General features: G+C 40.8%; 2 protein-coding genes across 8 annotated transcripts in view; both read right to left on the bottom strand.

The window, feature by feature from the left end:
- Positions 1-5,589, bottom strand: part of LOC147625307 (uncharacterized) — a 99,245-nt gene extending 93,656 nt beyond the window's left edge. For 2 of the 3 annotated variants that reach the window (XM_086818635.1, XM_086818637.1), the window contains exons 1-2: positions 5,055-5,589; positions 4,426-4,644 (exon numbers count right to left, since the gene is read on the bottom strand). In XM_086818635.1, the coding sequence (XP_086674761.1) occupies positions 4,426-4,644; positions 5,055-5,339 (504 nt within the window). In that variant the 5' untranslated portion in view covers positions 5,340-5,589. The remainder of the gene's footprint in view (positions 1-4,425; positions 4,645-5,054) is intronic. The other variant, XM_086818636.1, reaches the window with a different exon arrangement.
- A 12,626-nt stretch (positions 5,590-18,215) lies between these two features.
- On the bottom strand, positions 18,216-19,883 carry LOC147625306 (protein translation factor SUI1 homolog 2-like). Of its 5 annotated transcripts, XM_086818634.1 has the most exons (6): positions 19,696-19,782; positions 19,480-19,528; positions 19,017-19,125; positions 18,725-18,930; positions 18,543-18,596; positions 18,216-18,454 (listed from the first exon to the last, which is right to left on the bottom strand). In XM_086818634.1, exons 3-6 carry the CDS (start codon positions 19,051-19,053, stop codon positions 18,368-18,370), a joined length of 384 nt encoding a protein of 127 aa, XP_086674760.1. In that variant the 5' UTR covers positions 19,054-19,125; positions 19,480-19,528; positions 19,696-19,782; the 3' UTR covers positions 18,216-18,367. The 5 variants fall into 5 exon arrangements, with proteins under 5 accessions (XP_086674760.1, XP_086674759.1, XP_086674758.1 ...); XM_086818633.1 differs by lacking the exons at positions 19,480-19,528; positions 19,696-19,782 and adding an exon at positions 19,857-19,883 and having other exon boundaries at positions 18,216-18,443; XM_086818632.1 differs by lacking the exons at positions 19,480-19,528; positions 19,696-19,782 and adding an exon at positions 19,857-19,875.
- Between the last annotated feature and the right edge of the window lie 1,473 nt (positions 19,884-21,356).

The following is a 21,356-nucleotide window of genomic DNA, read 5'->3' as shown; positions in this document are numbered from 1 at the left end:
GGCATTTCGGCCACCAACTCACACTACCCTCTTAAGTGCCCATGTTCCCTTCCATCTGCTCTCTATTGTTCCACCCAGACATGGTAGAAACAATCTTCAACAGAGCACGTAGGACAAGAGAACACTACACACGGCATGTTGTGCTCGACACTACCCTCTGAAGTGCCCATGTTTCCTTCCATCTGCTCTCTATTGTTCCACCCACACATGGTAGAAACAAATTTCAAGAGAGCACGTAAGACAAGAGAACACTACACAGGGTATGTGAACCATGAGTTTCATAAGTCCAATGCATCCCAAATAAATGGAGCCAAAAAGAATAATCCATCCTAGTAAAAGGGAGTCATAAACATAATCCATAAACCTGAGGATGGATCCAAATCCCTAGAAAAGAAGTCCAGGAATCCATAGACCTGTATACCATAATCCTTGTATACCATAACTCTTACCACATACTCCGTGCTAACCACACACCTTCGAGTAGAGGTGGACTTTACCCATAAAAGCATCATATCCATGAGATAACCAAAGATTTCTTCTCTATAAACTCGGACAGATTCGTCCATAGAAATTCCTTGTGAAGCCCAATATCTATATAAATCTCGTCCAAGAAAGAAATCTCCATAGATATAATCCATCCCAATAAAGGGAGTCATAAACAATGTTTCCCTGAAACCATCTCAAGGCAAACAACACCAACTTTCTCCTTGCATGGCTATACAAGGATTAGTGAACATCAAAAACACTTCATAGTAAATAGCAAAAGCACCAACTTTGCAAACTCGAAGTATACTTAGCTTTTCTTTGCCAGGTTGGTCATGAAGCCAAAAGAAATATCTCGTCACCGTATCCTTAAGATATCCTGAGATATATCTCCATATAGCTTGCTTGTAAGCTTGATAATATAATCCACAATATCCATATGGAATAGAGCTGGTACAGCAAGTACAACTCTCCATTCAGTCGGTACAACAGGTACAATGGCTGGTACAATCGGTGCAGTGGCTGGTACAATAGGTACATTGGTTGGTACAGTCAGTACGGTGGTGGTACAATAGGTACAGCAAGTACAAATGCTGGTACAGCATGTAGTCAGCAGGTGCAATGGCTGGTATAGCAAGTACAGAAGTTGGTGCAACCGGTACAATGGGTGGTACAGCAAGTACAAATGTTGGTACAACTGGTACAGTGATTGGTACAATAGGTACAATGGTTGGTACAACCGGTACGGTGGTTGGTACATCAAGTATAAATGCTGGTGCAGCATGTACAGTGACTAGTACAGCAGGTACAGTGGCTGGTATAGCAAGTACAGAAGCTGGTACAGCCGGTACAATGGGTGGTACAACAAGTACAACAAGTACAAGGATTGATACAACCAAAACAATGGCTGGTACAGTAGATACAAGGCTAGTACAGCAAGTACAATGGCTAGAAATCATAATAAATGATTAAATACCCTTGCCTTCAGTATTTCTTCGCGGCGATGGAAGCCTCCAAAACAGTCCCCAACAGCCGGTATTCTTCATGGGCAGCCTTCAAGAGAGAGAGAAAGAGAGTAGCCATCATTAGGGCAGCCTGTAATGGTGGTAGAGGCTAGTGTATAGCAAGAGAGCCTCCATTAATGAAGAGAGAGGGCTCCAATTTATAGATTTGGGCCTCCCATGAGCTAAAATGGCAAGAGAAGGCTACAATGACAAGTGGAGAGCCACACAATAGCTGAAGTGAGCCACACAATAGCTGAAGTGACAAGTGTGAGGCCACTTGTCCCACTTTGATCCACTTTCTAACAAGTGTCAAGCCACTTGTCTCACTTTAGTCCACTTTCTTGCCACATGTCCCAATCTAAGAGATGGGTCCTTCCATAAACTTTCTCTCTAAAAATATCCCAACTGGTAGACATTCTGTCATAGGCACTTTGCCAACTCTTGGTATCTGCTCAATTCTAGATGTAATGACGCGAATAGAATTTCCATCGGAGTCAAGCCAAAAATAGCAACTCTCCTAAATTTTAGGAGTGTGGTCCTTTGTATTCTAGGATAATCCCCCATTCCCAAAGCTTGTACTTTCCAAATATTTAGACATCCTGGAGTCCACCAGAACCCTTTCATACTTGGAAATGTCCAGGCTGGTGACAGAAGCCGGCATCGAAGGGTGGACCTCAGCATTGGAGCAGGGAACAGTCCTCAGCATCAGCATTCACCATATCCCTCTCATCCCGAGAAGGAACTTCATCTAGGACAGCATCGTAGATCTATTTAGATCTCATTGTAACCCATTCATCTAATATAGCTGCATTGCATTGCATTGACACTATTTGTCTATCTCCTAAGCATCATTAAGTGAAGTTTAGTCAGCCTAAGGTTGTGATTACTACGATCAATCCCTCACATGTCACATTGGTATCAGAGCGTCACAGGGTAACCAGCCTTGGATCATTTTCATTCCATCATTCATTCAGTCAGTCATCATGTTAACCGCTTCCGCACAGTTAAACCCAGTTCTCAAAATCTTGCAGGCCATCCATAGGGATTTCCCCTTAGGCATGCATTAGTGACCCATCCATCTGCATTCTTGCACAGCATATAGGGTTGCACATGGCTTGCATAGCAGTCATCCTAGCAGTCAATCTTGCATCTACAAGGCATACATGTTTTGCCCATGAGTTCTCTGGGGAAGAATGACATCCATCATAAAAGGAGTAAATAAAGTTTTGGGCTTCGACTAGCAGCAGAGCAGGGGGTTCTCTTCCACATAAGAAGATGGAAGTTTGCTCCAACATCGCCTCAGGAGGTTCAGAGGTTCAGGAACAACGGAGATGGTGGGTGAAAGGATTCCACAGACAAGTCAGGGGTGACTCAGGTATTTCCAAGCAGTTTTAGCAACATTTGCCATTCAATTCCCGCAGTAGACAAGTCTTTGGCTCAAAGGATTCAACTCCTACAGTCGACCTCAATCCCGACACAAGAAGTTAGAAGGGGGCAGTGGTTTCAGTGGAGAAGGATCACCAGAGGAGTCGAAAGGTTGCCAGGTATACCACCTAGCAACAGTTTAGCAGAGGGGAATGTCACGTGCATACCCATCAGGTGTACAAGTGGCATGGCATCATCAAGCATTAATCAAGACATTTAAGCATTATTCAGGCATTTTCAGCATACGCAAACATATGTTTGGGGCTGTTTTCAGTACCAACATCAGTACATTAGCCATATTCAGCACATAAAGGCATTTAGAGCATTTATGGCATGTAGTCGGGGCTGTTATGATCAGCCGACAGCACCTCTACAGCAGTCAATAGCATTTATGGCATTTCTTGTTGCCCAGGCCTTCTAGGCCTGGTCGATAGCCAGCCTATGCCTATTAGGTTCTGGCCAACTGGGCCCTTGCCTCCTAGAGGCTGGCCAACCATCAAGTTGAATACTCTCCATGCTAAATTAGTCATCCAGGGCAAAGAATTTGTACGCAATTTCATGGTTGCCCCTCTTGAAGGTGCAAATATAATCTTAGGGATCCAATGGTTTCAAAGTTCACACCAGATGTTGATTGGGACCAACACACATTCCAGATTACCTGAAAATTGAAATGTGTCAAAGGCTCCCATGATCATTAAGTGTGAACCATAGATACCTAACTTTCCAGTCACTAGCCATATACAAGCTAAAAGAGAGATTCGGAAAGGTGCACGATGTGCGGTGATCTATGTTCAATCCACCCAGACAATGACGAGTGCTTGGGAGGAGTACCAGAAGATCTTTCTTTGGAACAACTTGCCTCCCAAACTTCCCCCATCTAGACCAAAGGACCATAAAATTGAGCTCCTCACACAGGTTCTGAACACCCCAATAAGTTTCCATACCGCCTGAGCAAGGCCATGGAGACGGAGTAGGATCGTCAGCTCCATGAACTGCTGCAATCCGGTTTCATACGCTCTAGTGTGTTTCTCGGGATTAACGGATGCACATGACATGCATAGTACAGACTAGATACTACGACATCCCCACTAATGTCATCAATGCCCAATGGTGGGTGTAAAACTTGGTATCAATATATGCTCCCGCACACACACACACACATAAGAGCATAAATTCATACAAGGTCAGTGTACTAAGTTTCTATCAGAGCTCTGAAGATACAAGGCAGAATCAGCCACGAAGCCTAGCACTAAGGATCATAACAAATAGAAAGAATTATTACAACAAAAAGGTAGTTGATAGGGCATATGCACCACTAAAGATAGAAAGAATTAACACTATCAACCGGCTGCAACTTGGACTTAAACTTCACAATGTGAAATTTGCATGTCCGCTAATTCGGTATAAAACTTCACAATGTGAAATTTACATGTCCACTAATACAGCTTGGAGCCACAATTACTTCACTTGAAGAAGTAGACTAGGTACAACGAGGCAAGAGGTAGTAGCTCACTTTTGGCTGCCTCTGAATGTATCTCTCAGTAGCTTTAAGCAGAGAATTGTTATCCACATTGACCTTTGCAAAAATGCACTGCGCTAATCCATTTCTTTGTTCCAGTAATGCCTTCATCAGATGTTCTGTCTCCACAATCAGTTGCTTGCTTTCCTTGGCAACCTCAGGGGATGCTACCACAGCTTGCCAGGCCATCTCTGTGAAATCTGTTTGGCTTATCTGCAGGCAAAGCAAATAAACGCACGGGATAAGGCGTCAGATGCAGCTGAAAGCTAAATGCAAAGCATGCAAGGAGGCAAAGCATATATAAGCATATGTTGTTAATGCATCAAGGGTAGAACCAAAGCATACTAATGTGTGAAGAAACCGAACGGCAATGCACGCTAATGTATGCTTAGTATAAGCATTGATCTGGTTAATCATACATTTGCTGAAGGCCAATGCAAAGCAACCTAATCAAATGGCAAAGCATGCTAATGTCTGCTTGATATAAACAATAATCTGGATAATCAAGTACCGAATTCCCCACGTAGATTTCTGCTTATTGTAAGCGTTAACATGATTTGAGGATGCTAAGCATGCCATAACCCAAGTAGAAAGAGATAGTTAGTCCTGTTTACTTGGCCTACCTCGCAGCAAATGAGCCCGCGCAAGCTTCTCTTCTCTCGCCGGCCCGGTGGCTTCAGCGGCCTGCTCCAAGTAAAATTTCCATGTCTGAGGCCCACGAAGCTCTGAAAGATGGCGCCTTTTCTCCTGTTAACTGACAAGGCAACTCTTCCCCTCTGTGTCGCCCTGGCCACCGTACAAATACCTCGCCCCGAAAAACCTGACACTCGATTATCCGAGGAAACCCTGAACTCTGAGGAAGGAGAAGACGCAGAAGTGGAAGCCAAGCTAGTGCTTACAGGGGCCATGGAAACGAAGATAGGCTCACAGCGGCAATGACCGGGGATACAACTTTAGATGGAATCACAGAGGTTGACTGGTTGTCTAGCTATGGAGTCGCAGAGCTCGAAAGCACTTGGTATGACGTATATCGATTGATTGGTGCAGAAGAAGAAGAAGATGCTTTCTTGGCTATGGCATTTGGATCGACCGATAAAAGAAAGCCATGGAGTCTGTGTGTTTTATCGAATGGTTACACTCGGTGTGCACGAATTGGGACTGTTACACTATATATATATATATATGGCATTTGGATCGACCGATAAAAGAAAGCCATGGAGTCTGTGTGTTTTGGTCTAGCTCGTGTCGAGAGTGTCGAAATGCGAGGGTGTTTGCCACACACATGCTTTAAACGAGCTTTTTTTTCACACTACTATCGAATGGTTACACTCTGTGTGTGCACAAATTGGGACTGTTACACTATATATATATATATATATATATATATATATTAGTACTGAACCTTGGCGTTGCTTGGGTATGTAAAAGACATTAAGAAGCAAAATGCAGGAATGGAAGTGAGAATACAAAGGGTCAATCGAAGAGATTTTTTTTTCTTATTTTTTAGAAATCTATGATTTCTTTTTTCTCTCCTCTCCTTGTGCCTCGGTTGTCCATGGTTAATATGTAATAGATATATGTATGTATATAGTACGGCGTCACTCTTGGCCTCGCTATGACATGTTAATGTTGTTGATGGGTGTATGTTGGCACTATAATTGTCTATAACTTTCCCTCTATGTGATGACCTCAGAGCCTCCAATTACCCATACAAGGCTCTCTGCAACTAACAAACTTTCCTTGGATAATTTCCTTAAGGACACACCTACACATGTCCTAAAAGATATTTCGATCATAAAATATGTACCAATATCAAACTCCAATGAAAATTCTTGTCCTTATTTGATCATTAAGGCCAATTATGCTCAAATATCATCAACTCTTTCATAGGCATGAGGTCTCATGCACCACTTGGAATCTGTGTCCAAGTGTGCCTATTTCATAAAAACCAAAAACCATGACCCTATTTTATAAAAAGCCAAAAAACCATGAGCCTATTTTAGAAAAAATCCATGAGTCTAGCTAGTCATGAGAGACGTGAGCTAGCTAGTCGACATTAAAGCCACTAGATGTGAGCCTACCCAGGCGTGAAGTGAGTCCAGCTCACTAGACCCACGTGAACATATTTCACTCAAAACCATGTGAGCCTAGCCAGACGCGACATAAGCCCACAATCTATGTGAGTCCACCAGATGTGAGCCCCCCATGCAAGAGATATATTTCTGTCAACAAAAAAAAAACATTCAAAAACTCAAAAAATCAAAATTCAAAAAAAAACTTTATTTTTGCAAGTTGGAAATTACACACGTATCTCAATCTATTCAAACTTACTTGGGTGGTAATCTCAGAGTTGCAATGTCTCCTTAATAGGTTATTTTCAAATAATGACGAAATCGTACCTGCTCAAACTAGACACCAAACGCTAAAGATCAATTTTTTGAGAGAAACCTTTTTAATGTGAACCTGGTTCCAGCTAATTATTTGAAATGATAATCCAGTCATTTGTGGTGCATCAAACTAAGTCAAATGCTTTTTGGAACTTCTTCCATATGTTTATCTAGAATTATGCAAGGATTGCATTACCTCTTTTGAATCTTTCCAAAGGGGTGGAGAAAGGTAAGTACAAACCTATGAAGTGGATGGAGAAGCTAGATGAATGCTTTAGTGATTTGAAACATGAGGCTATTACAGCTCCTATATGCTCCAAATTGTGAATTAAGTAAACCCTTTGTGGTTCAAACAAATGCCAGTGATTATACTATTGGGGCAGCTTTCTTTAAAGAAGGGAGGACAGTTGCTTTTGAGAGTAAAAGTTAATTCACACACACATTAAATGGCCAACACGTGAGAAAGAGCTATATGTTGTTAGTTTTCCTCAAACCCACCCTACTTTTGATCCCATCAAACGATTAGCACTACTTCCTTGTTAAGAGTCCTTCAAATCTACTCCAACCAAATTTCATGAAAATTTTCATAGTCCACATTATTCCATGGAAGCTTGATAATACACTTGAATGAGAGAGTTACTACACAAGGTATATTATGTGCAATCAATATGGGTTTTGATTAGCTTGATGCTATCCTAATTTCACACATAAAACTTAGCTCAAGCTTCTCTATAGCACACACCCCCGCCACCTCTTTCTTGCTTAATTTTCTTCAATCTTACCTACCTATGATTGATATGTCCACACACACTTTATCCACTCAAAGTGTCCACACACATTGGCCTTGTGTTCTGGCCATTATTGCTAACCTACACACAATTAGTCATCATCCTAATGTCTAGGCTCATAGCTGCAATCAATGTTAGTACTTGGACCCATCCACTATATAATGCCATGTGTCTCTAGGGATGTCTTTTGAGCTTGATATCTCAACACTCCCCCTTAAGCTCAAGTCCAGCTCCTCATGCACACAACAAGCATGCCGCGCTAAACATCTCAAACTTCTCTACACCTAATGGCTTAGTGAATATGTCAGCCACCTACATGTTTGTATAGGTCTGCTTTACCATAGTATACTTCATGGAAAATAAGTGTTCCTATTGATTTGCTTTCCCATAGTATGCTTCATAGCAAATAAGTGTTTCTATTGGTTCTCTTTCCCACTAATAGATGCATAATTGCCTTGTAATTTACCATTTTAATTATGAAAATAAGGGTTCCTATTGGTTCTCTTTTCCCACAATTTACCATTTTTCTGACCTTCGTTCTTCTTCAGAAAATCAATTTCATAATGCCCTTGATTCCCACAATAGAAGCATCCAATTCTTTGGGCTTTTTGTTGACCATTTCATCATCCTCTAGGGTTCCCCTTACCTCTAGAGCCATATGAGCCTTTGCCTCTACCAAACATGTTTGTTGTTGTTGTTGTTGTTTTCCATTGGCCCACCACTTCTAGCCTACTTCTCTTCCTCATCATAGATCCCCCTACTTCCTCTACCCCTTTGTTGAGTAGAAGACCTTCTCTCTAGCATTGCCACTACCACTTGATGACGTACCACCACCAAGTTTAATCTCCTTGAGTAATGATACCAACTCCAAAAAATTAGGGAAGTTTTCCCTAATTGAGATCGTTTGATACTCTTTCCTAAGGCCATCCATAATTACAAGATCATCATCCTCCATAGGGGCACCAATAGGGGGATGGTCACCGAGCAAGCTTGGTGGAGGGAGCTTTTCTTGCCTTTCCTCTCTCTTTATTTGAACAATCTCTCTCTAACTATTGCCACCGCCATCTCCTCCCACCACCCTCTCTCTCTCCTTTTCCCATCTTGCCTCCCCTCCCCCCCTCTCTCCCCTTCTCTTTGCTCTCTCTCTGAGTCTGTCACTCTTTCAATCCTTCCCTTTGCTAACTCTCGCCTCCCCTCCTCTCTTTCTCTACCCTTCTCTCTCTCTCTCTCTCTCTCTCTCTCATTTTCTCAAACTCCTCATTTTGCTCTTGCTTGCTTAGGAACCTCCTCAAAAGACAAGATCTCTCTTTATCTTTCCTCTCTACCCTTCTCTCTCACTCTTTGCAGTCCCTTTTGTTACTCACTCTCTTTATCCTCCCCCTCTCTTTGCTCTCTCTCTCTCTCTCTCTCTCTCTCTCTCTCTCTCTCTCTATATATATATATATATATATATATATATATATATATATATATATATATATATATCCTTCTCTTTGCTTACGCTCTCTATATTTCTTTCTCATTTCCCAACAAAGCTTACTTAACTCATGTTTTGTATACAGATCCTTGAGTCTACAAACGCTTCACTACCTTATTTATCCACACAATACAGAAAATGTCGATTCTTTATTGGTTTGTACGTATATACAAATCTTGCAAAACCCCAACATGCGTTGCTCTCGTCCTCTTTCTCTTGACACAATCATAAGATCATGACACAATCATAAACAATTGTTACAAATAAGATCATGACCCAATCACTTGAATATTCACAAATAAATATGTTTATTGCACTACAATGAAATCTTCATCAAGACACTCTCCACTACATCCTAATCGGAGTCAATACAAGCAATGTTCATGCTTAAATTTTTTGCTACCATAGCACAATCTCCACATCCAGCATAAAGCTCTACTAACACTTGCCCTTACTTTACATGATGGCTCAACAAGCTATCCCAAAAGTCATATCCACGCTGAGATCCACCTGTAAAGAAAACACCTCTCTTAATTCCACTTGTAAAGAAAACACCTCTCTTAATTCCACCAAAAAATGTAAGGCCCTTATTTAGGATTACATGAAGAGTTAACTCCATACATCACCATGCTGTCCCATCTGGGCGTCTACCCCAGTGCATCATGTTGTAAGGATTAATAATATAATCAGGTGAGAAAGATTGTGTATGGTTTTGTCCAAGTATGCTCGTGAAGGTAGCACTGACGACGATATATATCTGCACAAGAGTAGTAGATGATTAATTTTTCAGCAAAAAGTGATGCTCAATGGAAACCTCTAAGATTAGTGTTGCTTACCTCTTGTCCAAAGGCCCTTTTAATCTGCATTGTACATCGCACATTCACCAAGGTGTCCAAGGAGAAGTCAGAACACTTGGCATGAGCTATAATGGTTGTCACTTGATACATAGTATCGATAACAATAATAGAGCCATTGTCGTCTAAGATGGTCTCACAAATCTGAAGTAATGTATACACCTCTCCATCTATGTGGCATTAATTAGAATGACATACAAAAAAAACTTAAGCATGACATACACACACGCAACATATGCACAACAACACACAAGGTCTTAATGAAGGGAAAATAATCTCATCACTCACATGTGCAGAGATTCCATGATGGGACAATGTCATTAGGGAAACCATAAACATAACCTCCTGTGGGCAATCTCACTCGGTTAATAACCATCGTACCGGTCGCAGCTGGCGCACCCATAACGTTTGCTAATCTACTATATAATAATGGTATGAAAGACAATTCGACATATTTTCGTGAAATATTGCCACTATTAAGTACGGCTAGTACTATTGCTACGTGCTTGGATTATTTCAAACAGGAGAGGTTGAATGCTTTTGAATCTATCGTATTAACTTCACCTTCCACTCGCAGTATGCTTTTCATGGTCTTGGCCTGCGATTCAATTGCCATGTACTTAGCTATCGAGCCTTAAAGTTCATGTTTTCATGTGATCGCAGCCTTGAAGAGAGACTCTGAATTTTCCACGGAACTTCACCTTCCACTCGCAGTATGCTTTTCATGGTCTTGGCCTGCGATTCAATTGCCATGTACTTAGCTATCGAGCCTTAAAGTTCATGTTTTCATGTGATCGCAGCCTTGAAGAGAGACTCTGAATTTTCCACGGAAGCCGGCCTAAAATATTCCATTTCAGGTGCATTCCCCTCCGGAATATTATTGTTTGGGTACGACTGGCCAACCACCGATATATGGATATACATATATTCATCGGACACACCTCGCCAAACATCCCTCAGCGATGGCGACGAGCTATGCCTTAATCTCCTATGTGCGACATCTCAAAACCTGGTTGGGATAGAGATTCCCCTGGTCTCATTGGTGGAAAGAGTCCTCGGCGTAAAGTTAAGATTAGAAGTAGTGCGAAAGAAATATACTCGGAGGAGGGTCCCGAGGGTGTAACCCAACAAGGGCAACGGGAGGGTGCGGAGAAGCCCAATACTTCAACTAGAGGAGCAACCTTAGTTGGTTCACTAAACCCCAACCCAGCGCTACATGTTCTCCTGGGTCCCTAGAGGATCCCTCAAGTGCCCTTGTCCCGACTTCTCCCCGGGATAGGCGTTATCGAAGACAAGCCAGGAATGGCCGAAGTACTACAATACAATCACACACTATGTTTGTATTGACACCTTTAATAGTAAAGTTCATGTCTCTCACGTTGGCCTTCAGCAACATATCAAAGACATGTTTTAGCTCCACTGTTGGTTTAGAAGTGCACGGCCTATCTTCAAAGGATCCCCAACACATGCCATCATTTTTGTAGAATGATGTCCTGCCACACCGTGTTGAGTAACCTTATACATCAATTGTTATCACATGATATAAAAGACACACCTTTAATAGTAAAGTTCATGTCTCTCATGTTGGCCTTCAGCAACATATCAAAGACATGTTTTAGCTCCACTGCTGGTTTAGAAGTGCACGGCCTATCTTCAAAGGATCCCCAACACATGCCATCATCTTTGTAGAATGATGTCCTACCACACCATGTTGAGTAGCATTATACATCAATTGTTATCACATGATATAAAAGACACACCTTTACAATCATTTCACATGTGGTCACAATTGATTATTACACATGTTAACGTTGAGGCTTCTATAACAGTAGAGGAACTGGCACTTTGATGTTTGCTCTGGGAGCACCGAGAACTACTGTCATGGTACGTCGAGACGCTCTTATAAAGCGTACCATGACTAAGTGCATGCATCACACAAATACTTTACATTATCATTACCAACGAGTAAAGTCATACCTGACAGATTCATTTGGATTGGAGTCAGATCACCCAGGCTAGGTGGATGAATTGGTCATAATGGTGCATTTGGCGCTTCACCTCTTGCCAAGCTTATCTGAATCCATAACTTAATTTATGTTATCATACAAACAATAATATCAATGAACCACAAGTGAAAGAGTGCCCTGCCTATGTCGTTGCATGACCAACTTCTTCTATAACAGTAGAGGAACTGGCACTTTGATATTCGCTGGGAGCACCAAGGACTACTGTCATGGTACGTCAAGACACTCCTATAAAGCATACATTTTATAAGTGCATGCACCACACAAATACTTTACATTATCATTACCAATGAGTAAAGTCATACCTGGCAGATTCATTTGGATTAGAGTCAGATCACCCAGGCTAGGTGGATGAATTGGTCATAATGGTGCATTTGGCACTTCACCTCTTGCCAAGCTTATCTGAATCCATAACTTAATCTATGTTAGTATACAAACAATAATATCAATGAGCCACAAGTGAAAGAGTGCCCTGCCTATGTCGCTGCATGACTTACTTCTTCAATTTTTGGGGTTGCCTCAATCTTGCGTGTGTTATCATCAGAATCGCTTTCGTCATATTCTGATAGAGAGGTATCAGAGTCGTCCTCTTCCTATAGTGACTGCAAAGATATACAAGAGATGCCCATTATTCCTTGACTTTCCAAGTGGCAAATTTCCCAAGAGCGAGAAGGAGATGTATACTTGGGCTTGTAAAGCAAATTATGAATTATAAAATTAGATATTTTACTTTAATTTAAATATTTTTTCTTATATCTTTTCGAATGGTGAATTCTATTATGAACCCTAGAAGTCTACGTGACAAATCACATGTTCAAGGCAAAGGTAAAGGTCTTATGAAAGATGAAGGGGATGATGAAGATGAAGAGGATGATGATGATGAAGGGAAAAAAGTGCCAAAAAGGATGCAACGAAGGGAAAAGGAAGGTCTCGAAGTTGCTGTTATGTATACATAGTGCTTTCATGTTTTGGATTGCACCATTCTTTTAAGTCATTAGTGAGCGCTCTATTATTATCTACTGTAGACTTTTCACTTTTGCTCTTTCCACCTTTAACTTTGATTTTTTATTGTAGACCTGCCCACTGTTGTTGTCATACATTTTGGTGAGCTCTCTTATCAACTATAGACTTTTTGTCATGTGCAAGACATGTGCAAGACCGATCCCAAGACTAATCCTGAAGGGCAACAAGATAAAGAATAAGGTTAGAACTAGATTTTGGAGCATTTGTTACTGACGAGGGAAGAGTGGTGGTGGACAAAAGACTGATGTCGGCTAGGTCGTGGACAAAAGCATGACTCTTTGCTCTGCAATTCGATAGGTCTTGTCCCAATTCATGCGCTGGCCGACATAACTCCTTTGTCCACCACCAGTCTTCCCCTACCAATACCAATAACAAATGCTCCATAATTTGGTTCTAACCTAATTATTTATCTTGTTTCCCTTCATGATTAGTCTTGGGATCAGCCCTGCACGTCTTGCACGACACTTTCCACTTTGGCTCTTTCTGCCTGTTTTTTATTTTCAAACCTGTACAGTGTTGTCGCACATTTTATATTTGTTGCAATATTTCCTTCTCTGTTATTGCTACAGTTATTGGTTGGTGTACAATGTTGAGGACAGATACTTATAAACATTCATGCCTAAGGTGTGATCACATTGGTTGTGGTGGGCAGAAGGGGTGAATACATAACTGTGGTGGAGGAAGTTAAAATCGGATTGAGATGGTGGTGTGAAGGTATGCGAACATATTTTGAAAGGGTGGAATTGGGAAAATTCTAAAGATAAAGTTAGATTTGAATTAGAAATTATGATAGAAGAAGTGGAGAGCAAAACATAATAATTGTTAATGAGGATAGAGGAAGTGGTGGTGAGGACTAAAACAAAAGAGATTGTGGTTGATGTTTTAGTGGAGGTGATGGCCACAAAAGGGGAGTGGTTTGGTGCAGTGGCCTCTGTTCTATGCATTTTCTACTTAGGGGAAGTGGTTTTAGTTACCCCAAAAAATGTATTTCACCTTGTTCTAGTGTGTAGCCATTGGCACTGAAGCTGTGGCCAAAACTAGTGCGAGGTACCATTGGCGAGCATGGTGACGCAGAGATTGGAATAGCAAGGGGAAACGAGGCAGGGGACATGTGATGAAGCTCTGGCACCTTAGTCTTTTGTGTCAAGTAACCCTATAAGGTGGGCATTGATTATGGTCCTGCTGCCACCTTTTGTTGGAATTTGTTGGAGTTCCTTCTACAATTTATGTGCAAGATAGTTAGACATGAAGCATATCAACAAGATACTTTATTTTGCCATCCTGCATAGACAAGGGAACTTTGATACCACACGATAGGGTGCCCTTATTATCACATGTTTTTACATAACTTGGTTTTTTCAAATCTCTTAATTCTCTGAAACACTGACCATGGTTGGCCATGTGGTGAAAGACACCATCCGAATCAACACTATATATCTCCCAAATTCAGTGCATCTACAGTCGTGGAACTAAGCATACGCAAGAAACATCACAAAACTTTTATCACTTCTATCTTCAACTTTCTTGACAATGCATAGTTCCCTTGCTACAACTTCCCATATAGCAATCCTTTGCTATATGCTCTCATTTGTCATAGTATAGCACTCTATGCTATTTCTGATTTCTTTGCCATTCACCTTGGCCTCTTTGGCTCCCCTTGTCTCTAGTGTAGCCTCTTCCACATGTTTGCAAATTGAAATCATGATGTTAATGTCCATGATTTTTATTTCCATATCGACGTGCACCTCAGTCTCTAGATGAAGATCTACCTCTACCTCTACTTGTGTCTACGTAGAAGGCATGCTTCTGCATATTACTGGAGGATGATTTATTCCCAACATTCATCTCCTCAGTGATTAAAAGGATAATAAGGTTTTAAAAGTTTGAGAATTTTTTTTCGAGTTTTTAAAAAATATCCAAAACTGATCATAATCTTTTCCAAGCCCATTTTAAGTGATCGATACCAAGGCATGATTATCAACTGCTAGTGCTTCAATGAGATAAGGATATCTGTAAGTCTTTTATCTTCAATGACTAATCATTAATACATAACTTTATATTTCTTCACATATTATGCAACTTCCTTAATAATGACTAATAATGACTAATCATTATTAATGACTAATCATTATTACATAACTTTATATTTCTTTACATATTATGCAACTTCTTTTACTTTAACTACATCTTTACATATTATGCAACTTCTTTTACTTTAACATCTTCCTAGCCTTGTGATACTTATGATGTACAGCTTAACCAAGGTATCCCACACATCTTTAAGTATAGAACCGAGCACACTACTAGAGAGCCAACACATAACTTTACTAGCCCTCTTTAACTATATCTTTCAGACGCTTGGACTCCTTCTCATCGCACGTAATAAACTCTCAATATACTTTTTCCATGAGAAAGCTTGTTATTATGAACTTCCATAGTTGTCCTTATCGAGCTTTTCACTCACAGTCTAAGAGATTATCAAACATTGTTACTTGCAGTAACTTTCACCTGCACCAAATATAGTATTCTGTAGGCCAAACAAAACTTAGAATAATTTCTACACTCATCTCTCTCCTACAATCTTTGGTAATCTATCTAGCAGATATACACAATTACCAATGGTACTATAAACCTGTTATGCAACCACTTTATGTGATTAACATACATGTGCCAATCTCGAAATATGTAGACATTTCAAATCAACCATTTTGTACAATTGTTTGCGTAAGATATACAACTAGAAATTGTCATTATGGAAATTTCTGTAGTGTGTGAAAACCTTGCAAGACCAAACTAGAATCCGAAATGACTCCGAATGACCAAAATAGTGGCAATAAGACCCCTTGAACGTCGCAACACAGCATACACAAGGTTTTTGCTTCGATTAAGAGAACTCCCCAAAAGATGATAGTGTCCCATTCTGTTGTGCCTATTGCTCATCGCCTCACTGTCCTTGACTAGCAACCATCTGCAAAGGTTTGCTTCTAAGTCAAAGGTAAAGAGATGGAGTTACCCTTACCCATGTACCGCTTCCTTTGCTTGCCTCAAGAGCTCGTTACATGAACCAACACTTTGAAACTGTGAGAAGAATGTGGAGAAGAGGGTGAGCTTGAGCTCCTTGCATGAAACCTTTTTCACACATGCACACAAGTAGACAAGCATACAAGGACAGAGATAGATCATTGAATTTTCATCTTTCTTCTTACTTCTCTATAAGCATAACATAAAGATAAGAGTACATACTTTACGAGATAGTACTCTATTATTAAAACATACAAGGTCCATAATATGAACCCGACTATGTGGACTTGTGTTATAACTATGCCATGACTCTAGTAAATCAAAGTGACTATCATATACCTTGTAAATTACTAGCACCATAATCTTACCGATTATTCTAGGAAGATAAGTGCAAAGGTATCATCTTAGCGTGTCTTCTATATCTACACTAATTGAGCTCAATATCTCAACACAATTGACAATACAAATAGTGATGTATTTGGCAAACTGATTTTGCACCCTTGTATCTACTACTAAAATATACAAGATCCACAGTGTAAGCCTGACTATATGAGCTACCGTTATAACTATTTCACAACTCTAGTAAACCAAGTGGTTGTCACACATCCTATAAACTACTAACTGCACTTGATGTGCAGAGATATCATGTTGGTGTGTTATCTATATATGCCCTAGTTGAGCTCGATATTAACTATGCAAATAGTGTTGCATTTGGCAATTGATCTTGCACTCTTGTATCTATTCATTAGAATCTATCCGCAAGAAAATGTACTACTGCACTTTGATTACACAGAGTGTGGTGAATACTGAATGCAAATTCTTATAACAACGTGCGTCTTTCAAGTGGGCTTGCAAGGTTAGGCTTCTAAATTTATCTAAAGTAGCAACCGCATGTTACCAAGAATCTCACCAATCATGCTAAGAGGATGTGTGGAGATATCATCTTAGTGTGTCATGCTAAGAAGATAAGTGTGGAGATATCATCTTAGTGTGTCATGTATATACATACTAGTTGAGTTTGATATCTCGACACAATAATAGTGCTACATTTGGCATCCGACCTTGTACCCTTGTATCTACTCCTCAAACATACAAGGTCCATCATGTTAGGAAATAAGTGCAAAGGTATTATCTTGGCGTGTCTTCTATATTCACACTAGTTGAGCTCGTTATCTAAACACAATCAACAATGCAAATAGTGCTACATCTGGCAACTAATCTTGCACTCTTGAATCTATTCATTGGAATCTATCCACGCGGAAATCTAGTACCTGGTTACTTGGAGTATAACACAAACACTTATAACATCCATCCGCCTTGCAAGTGGGCTTGCAAGATTAGGCTTCTAAAATTATGTAAAGTAGGGCTTGCTGGTGTATCTACATGAAACACAAACTCATTTGCTAGCAAGCAATAACGAAACTTGGAGGGTACAATATTCCAAGTGCTTCACTTTCAATAATTGATTAGTTTCTTATTACTTTGGACAACCATCTCTCTTCTGCTTCCTTCATTAGCATGCTCCAGCATTGATGTCAACATGTGTGATAGAGGATGGCAAGAGCCTCCTGAGGAAAGGATTGAACCTCAACACTGGTATACCCCTGCCTACGTCTACACTCAACAATCCCACCCTCCATGCAGTACAGAACCTAAATAATTACAAGACAATCTCCGCATGCATCTGTAGCGTGCTGTATGTGATCATGACTCTCAATTACAACAACAAGTGTTGGCTATTCTTTTGGAGGAACAGATCTAGATCAGTGTTGCCGTTGTTGTTGCCTATAGAGTACAAGTAGCTTATTTTTTAGTATGAGCAGTTGGCCAGGCATTTACCAATGACGGAATAACCTTTTGGTGACATAACCAGCCCACGCCCATCATCAGATTCTGACAAACAAGACAGACAGAAGAGACATGTAAAGCGTTCACTAGCTATGAAAATTTATGCAGCAAATTCAGAGAACCCTCAGTCAATACGAGCACCCTGTATGACCCATGCTGCATTAGTCCTCAGCTTACTGGCAACATATATTATACAATAAGAAGCAAAGGCAGTCAACATGTCCTAACAATCATCATGCTGTTGGCTTATTCTCCTCATTGTGCATCCTTGATAGCAATTGAACACAACATAGCAATGCAGCATTGGTACTGGCAGCAAACAATCGCATTATGATTCAAAGGCACAAAACTAACAAAGTTGCTTAGACAGAACCTAGAAGTAGGTAACTTGATTGGTAGCCTTATGTGCCATACGCTGCAAAACTATAACAAGTCTGAACATATCAAGCCTGTAACACCTCAAGCTTCTATATCTTTTCGTGATCTTTAGAAAACAGTCCAACTAGGCCACGGATCAAACGTCCCGGATTGAAGCTAGTGTGGTCTCAGAACCCATGGATCTTGATGTTGTCCTTCTTAACAAGCCCACCCTGAAAAAAGGCTACACAAGTCTCTGAATTCATCTGGAATAGTGTCGTCTTCAAGACACAAAAGCAAACAGGCCATGAGCACGGACACACACAAAATACCTGAACAAGAAACTGAGACACATTCTTTCGTTGGTCACCTTGAAGCTGAATGACCTGCTCCAAATTTTGGTCAAAACTCAGTTAACCTGGCCATTAAGAACGAATAATCTAGGCAAACCCATTTAATCGGTTGATAGGAAAAAATAACATATTGCCTTATCCAGCCCCTTGGCTCTTCCTACCTGACCCAGTTCAGGATCCTGGACTACAGTGCCATTGCAGCAGAACTCCTTCTTAAAGTCCTTGAGTATCTTATTGTAATTGTACTCTTTCTTGAGACCCTGCACAGTTGTCAAGCTTTTCCTGCCGTTGCGCTGCTGGATGCGCACATGCACGTACTCCTTCATCCCGGCACCCGAATCATCAGTGTTCGCATCTGCGAAGGGGTCTGCAAGGGTGTGACACAGTCAAACTTGGCCCAAATCAAGCCCAAAATAGTAATCTTTTAAAACATAGGTAGAGAGAAGGGCATACCAAAAGCACCTACGCTCTGGAAATCCAGATCTGACATGAACCTTAGCTGACTGTAAACAGGACTCGCACAGAGCTGTTTGAAGATGTTTTTAGAGTCCACTTGCTGGCTCTGCACAATACGGTAATTGATGACGAGATTCAAATTAACAGATGAGTTGGGAACAAAGGAAGTAATCAAAGCTTCTTTTGGCAATGATTCAGGCATGCATCATAAATAACGGCTTCATTAAGAGCAGGGAAACCGCAGACTGATGTCGTCTAGAGCCTGGATAATGATTACAGAACTGAGATGAGCCAGGGTTTGTTGATACATAGATGTCCCATGCTCGCTAGGGTTTTGTGAATGGGTTGTTTATACGCACGTGGGTTGATGGTTAGGGTTTGTCAGTTATGTGGGTTGTTGGTTAGGGTTTGTCAATTACGTGCGTTGATCGTTTATGTTAAAATCAAAACAATACAATACCCTGTAGAAAGCCTGCCTAGATTCCAATGTGTCAGGACCTGTAGAAACCCTGCGCAATACTGTCCAACATGCTCAGGATCTAAAATTTACCATAGCACAAAACCCTAAACAACACTCTTGCCAAATTATCAAATTTGAAAGTCCTGGATTACATCTACATTCCAAATCCTAGTGAGGATATAAAAGAGGGTGCAAAAGAAGGGGTCCAGAGAATACCCTAGAAGCCCAAACCAAAAAGAATAGAGAGGGTACAGCGCAAATCCTACAGAGACAGAAAAGCCACGGCAAACTCTGGCACAGCCAAACCAGAACCCTAAAATAATACAACGGATTAGATCAAAAGATATGTCGCAGACCCAGCAGAACGGACTTCTTACCAGGCAGAGCTGCTCGGACAAAACGATGATCTTTTTTAGAGTTTGTGCCCCCCTTTGCTTTATAAACAACACCAGCGGTTCTTTAATCACTGCTTAAATCTTCCCTACATGCATGCCGACTGTTCATTTTAAGGAATCGACATTAACCGATTTTCACAATATAAAATGTAGGCTATAATATATATGTGCATACATATGTATGTGCGTACGCAAGTGTGCGTGTGTATATGCATCTATCCATGTGTGTATTTGTGTGTGTGTGTGTGTGAGTGTGTGTGTGTGTGTGTGTGTGTGAGTGTGTGTGTGTGTGTGTGTGTGTTTGTATATGCATTTATGCATGCGTATGTGTGTTTATGTGTGTGCAAGGCTGGAGAGCATACATTATTGGAGTAGATTGTTTCGTGCTCCGTTAGGCCTTCTTAAGCCATGGAAAGCTTTATTCTTGTCACAAAAGGGTGTACATTTCATGAAAGATGTGGTTAATGATGAAGGCTGTGTTATCTCCTTCCCAACAACTCGCCCGAGGTATGGGTTAAGCATGCACTACATGTCTCTATGGCATCTCATACGCACCCTCTTACAGCCTCTTCAGTTAGTGCCTCCGCTAAATCATGAGGAGCATTTGAAGGATTGGTGGGTCGCTCCACCACAAGCTATAGGGTTACATGAACTAACAGCTAAAAGGGTCTACATCAAACTGGTTGCTCCTCCTTGGATCACGGATCATGCTAATGTACTTTGAACAATGCACAAAACAGCTAAATGGTGGGGTGGTTTGTTAATCCCATTTTTGGATTAACAAGTATGCTCCTCCAATTGAGGACATTAATAAGTGTCATGTAAAGGCACTATAAAAGTTGTACATTATGAGATATTGGCCACCCAAGGCCTTAGTTAAGTAAGTTTTGGGTACCCAAGTGTAAATAAGGGCCAAATGTATATAAGGCATTTTCTCATAAAATGAATAGACACAATCCCCCTTTGTGCTATTGAGAGCTTTTCTTTATGTCTTGAGAGAGAGCATTCTAGTCCTTGTGCCTCTTCTATGCTTGTATGCTTCATGCTTGTGTGGGAGAGTGAGAGAGAGTGATTGCCTTATGCGATGGTGCGAGTGACTCTACAGTGACAATGTGGAGGTGGATCTTGGAGGGTTAAACATAACAAATGAGCTTGGAGGCCTCAAGGGACTCAAGTTCGAAGCATTGGTAAGTGCCCTACGACAGTTAAGTTCTATTGCTCTTCCCTTAGGTGAATGCATTCCCTCTTGGAGGTGTGGTAGCTCATAACATTTTTGGCGCCGCTGCTAGGGAAACACCTTTGTTTCTTCCTTCCTCTTAGAGTTTCAGCTCCCATTGCATAAGATTCACGATTTCCTTTGCATTCTTGAAGTGCATTGTGTAAGAAATGAATGGATAAGATTTGTGTCGAAGTGAAAAATCATGAGAAATTGGTTGTGTTTATTGTGTATTTTGTTGAGATATCGAGCTCATCTAGTGAGGC

The sequence above is a fragment of the Cibotium barometz genome, chromosome 24 (assembly GCF_041138505.1).
Source record: "Cibotium barometz isolate CiBa-2024 chromosome 24, ASM4113850v1, whole genome shotgun sequence".
NCBI lineage: Eukaryota > Viridiplantae > Streptophyta > Polypodiopsida > Cyatheales > Cibotiaceae > Cibotium > Cibotium barometz.
The sequence above is the reverse complement of the archived record's forward strand: the minus strand, read 5'-3'. Positions and strand labels throughout refer to the sequence as shown.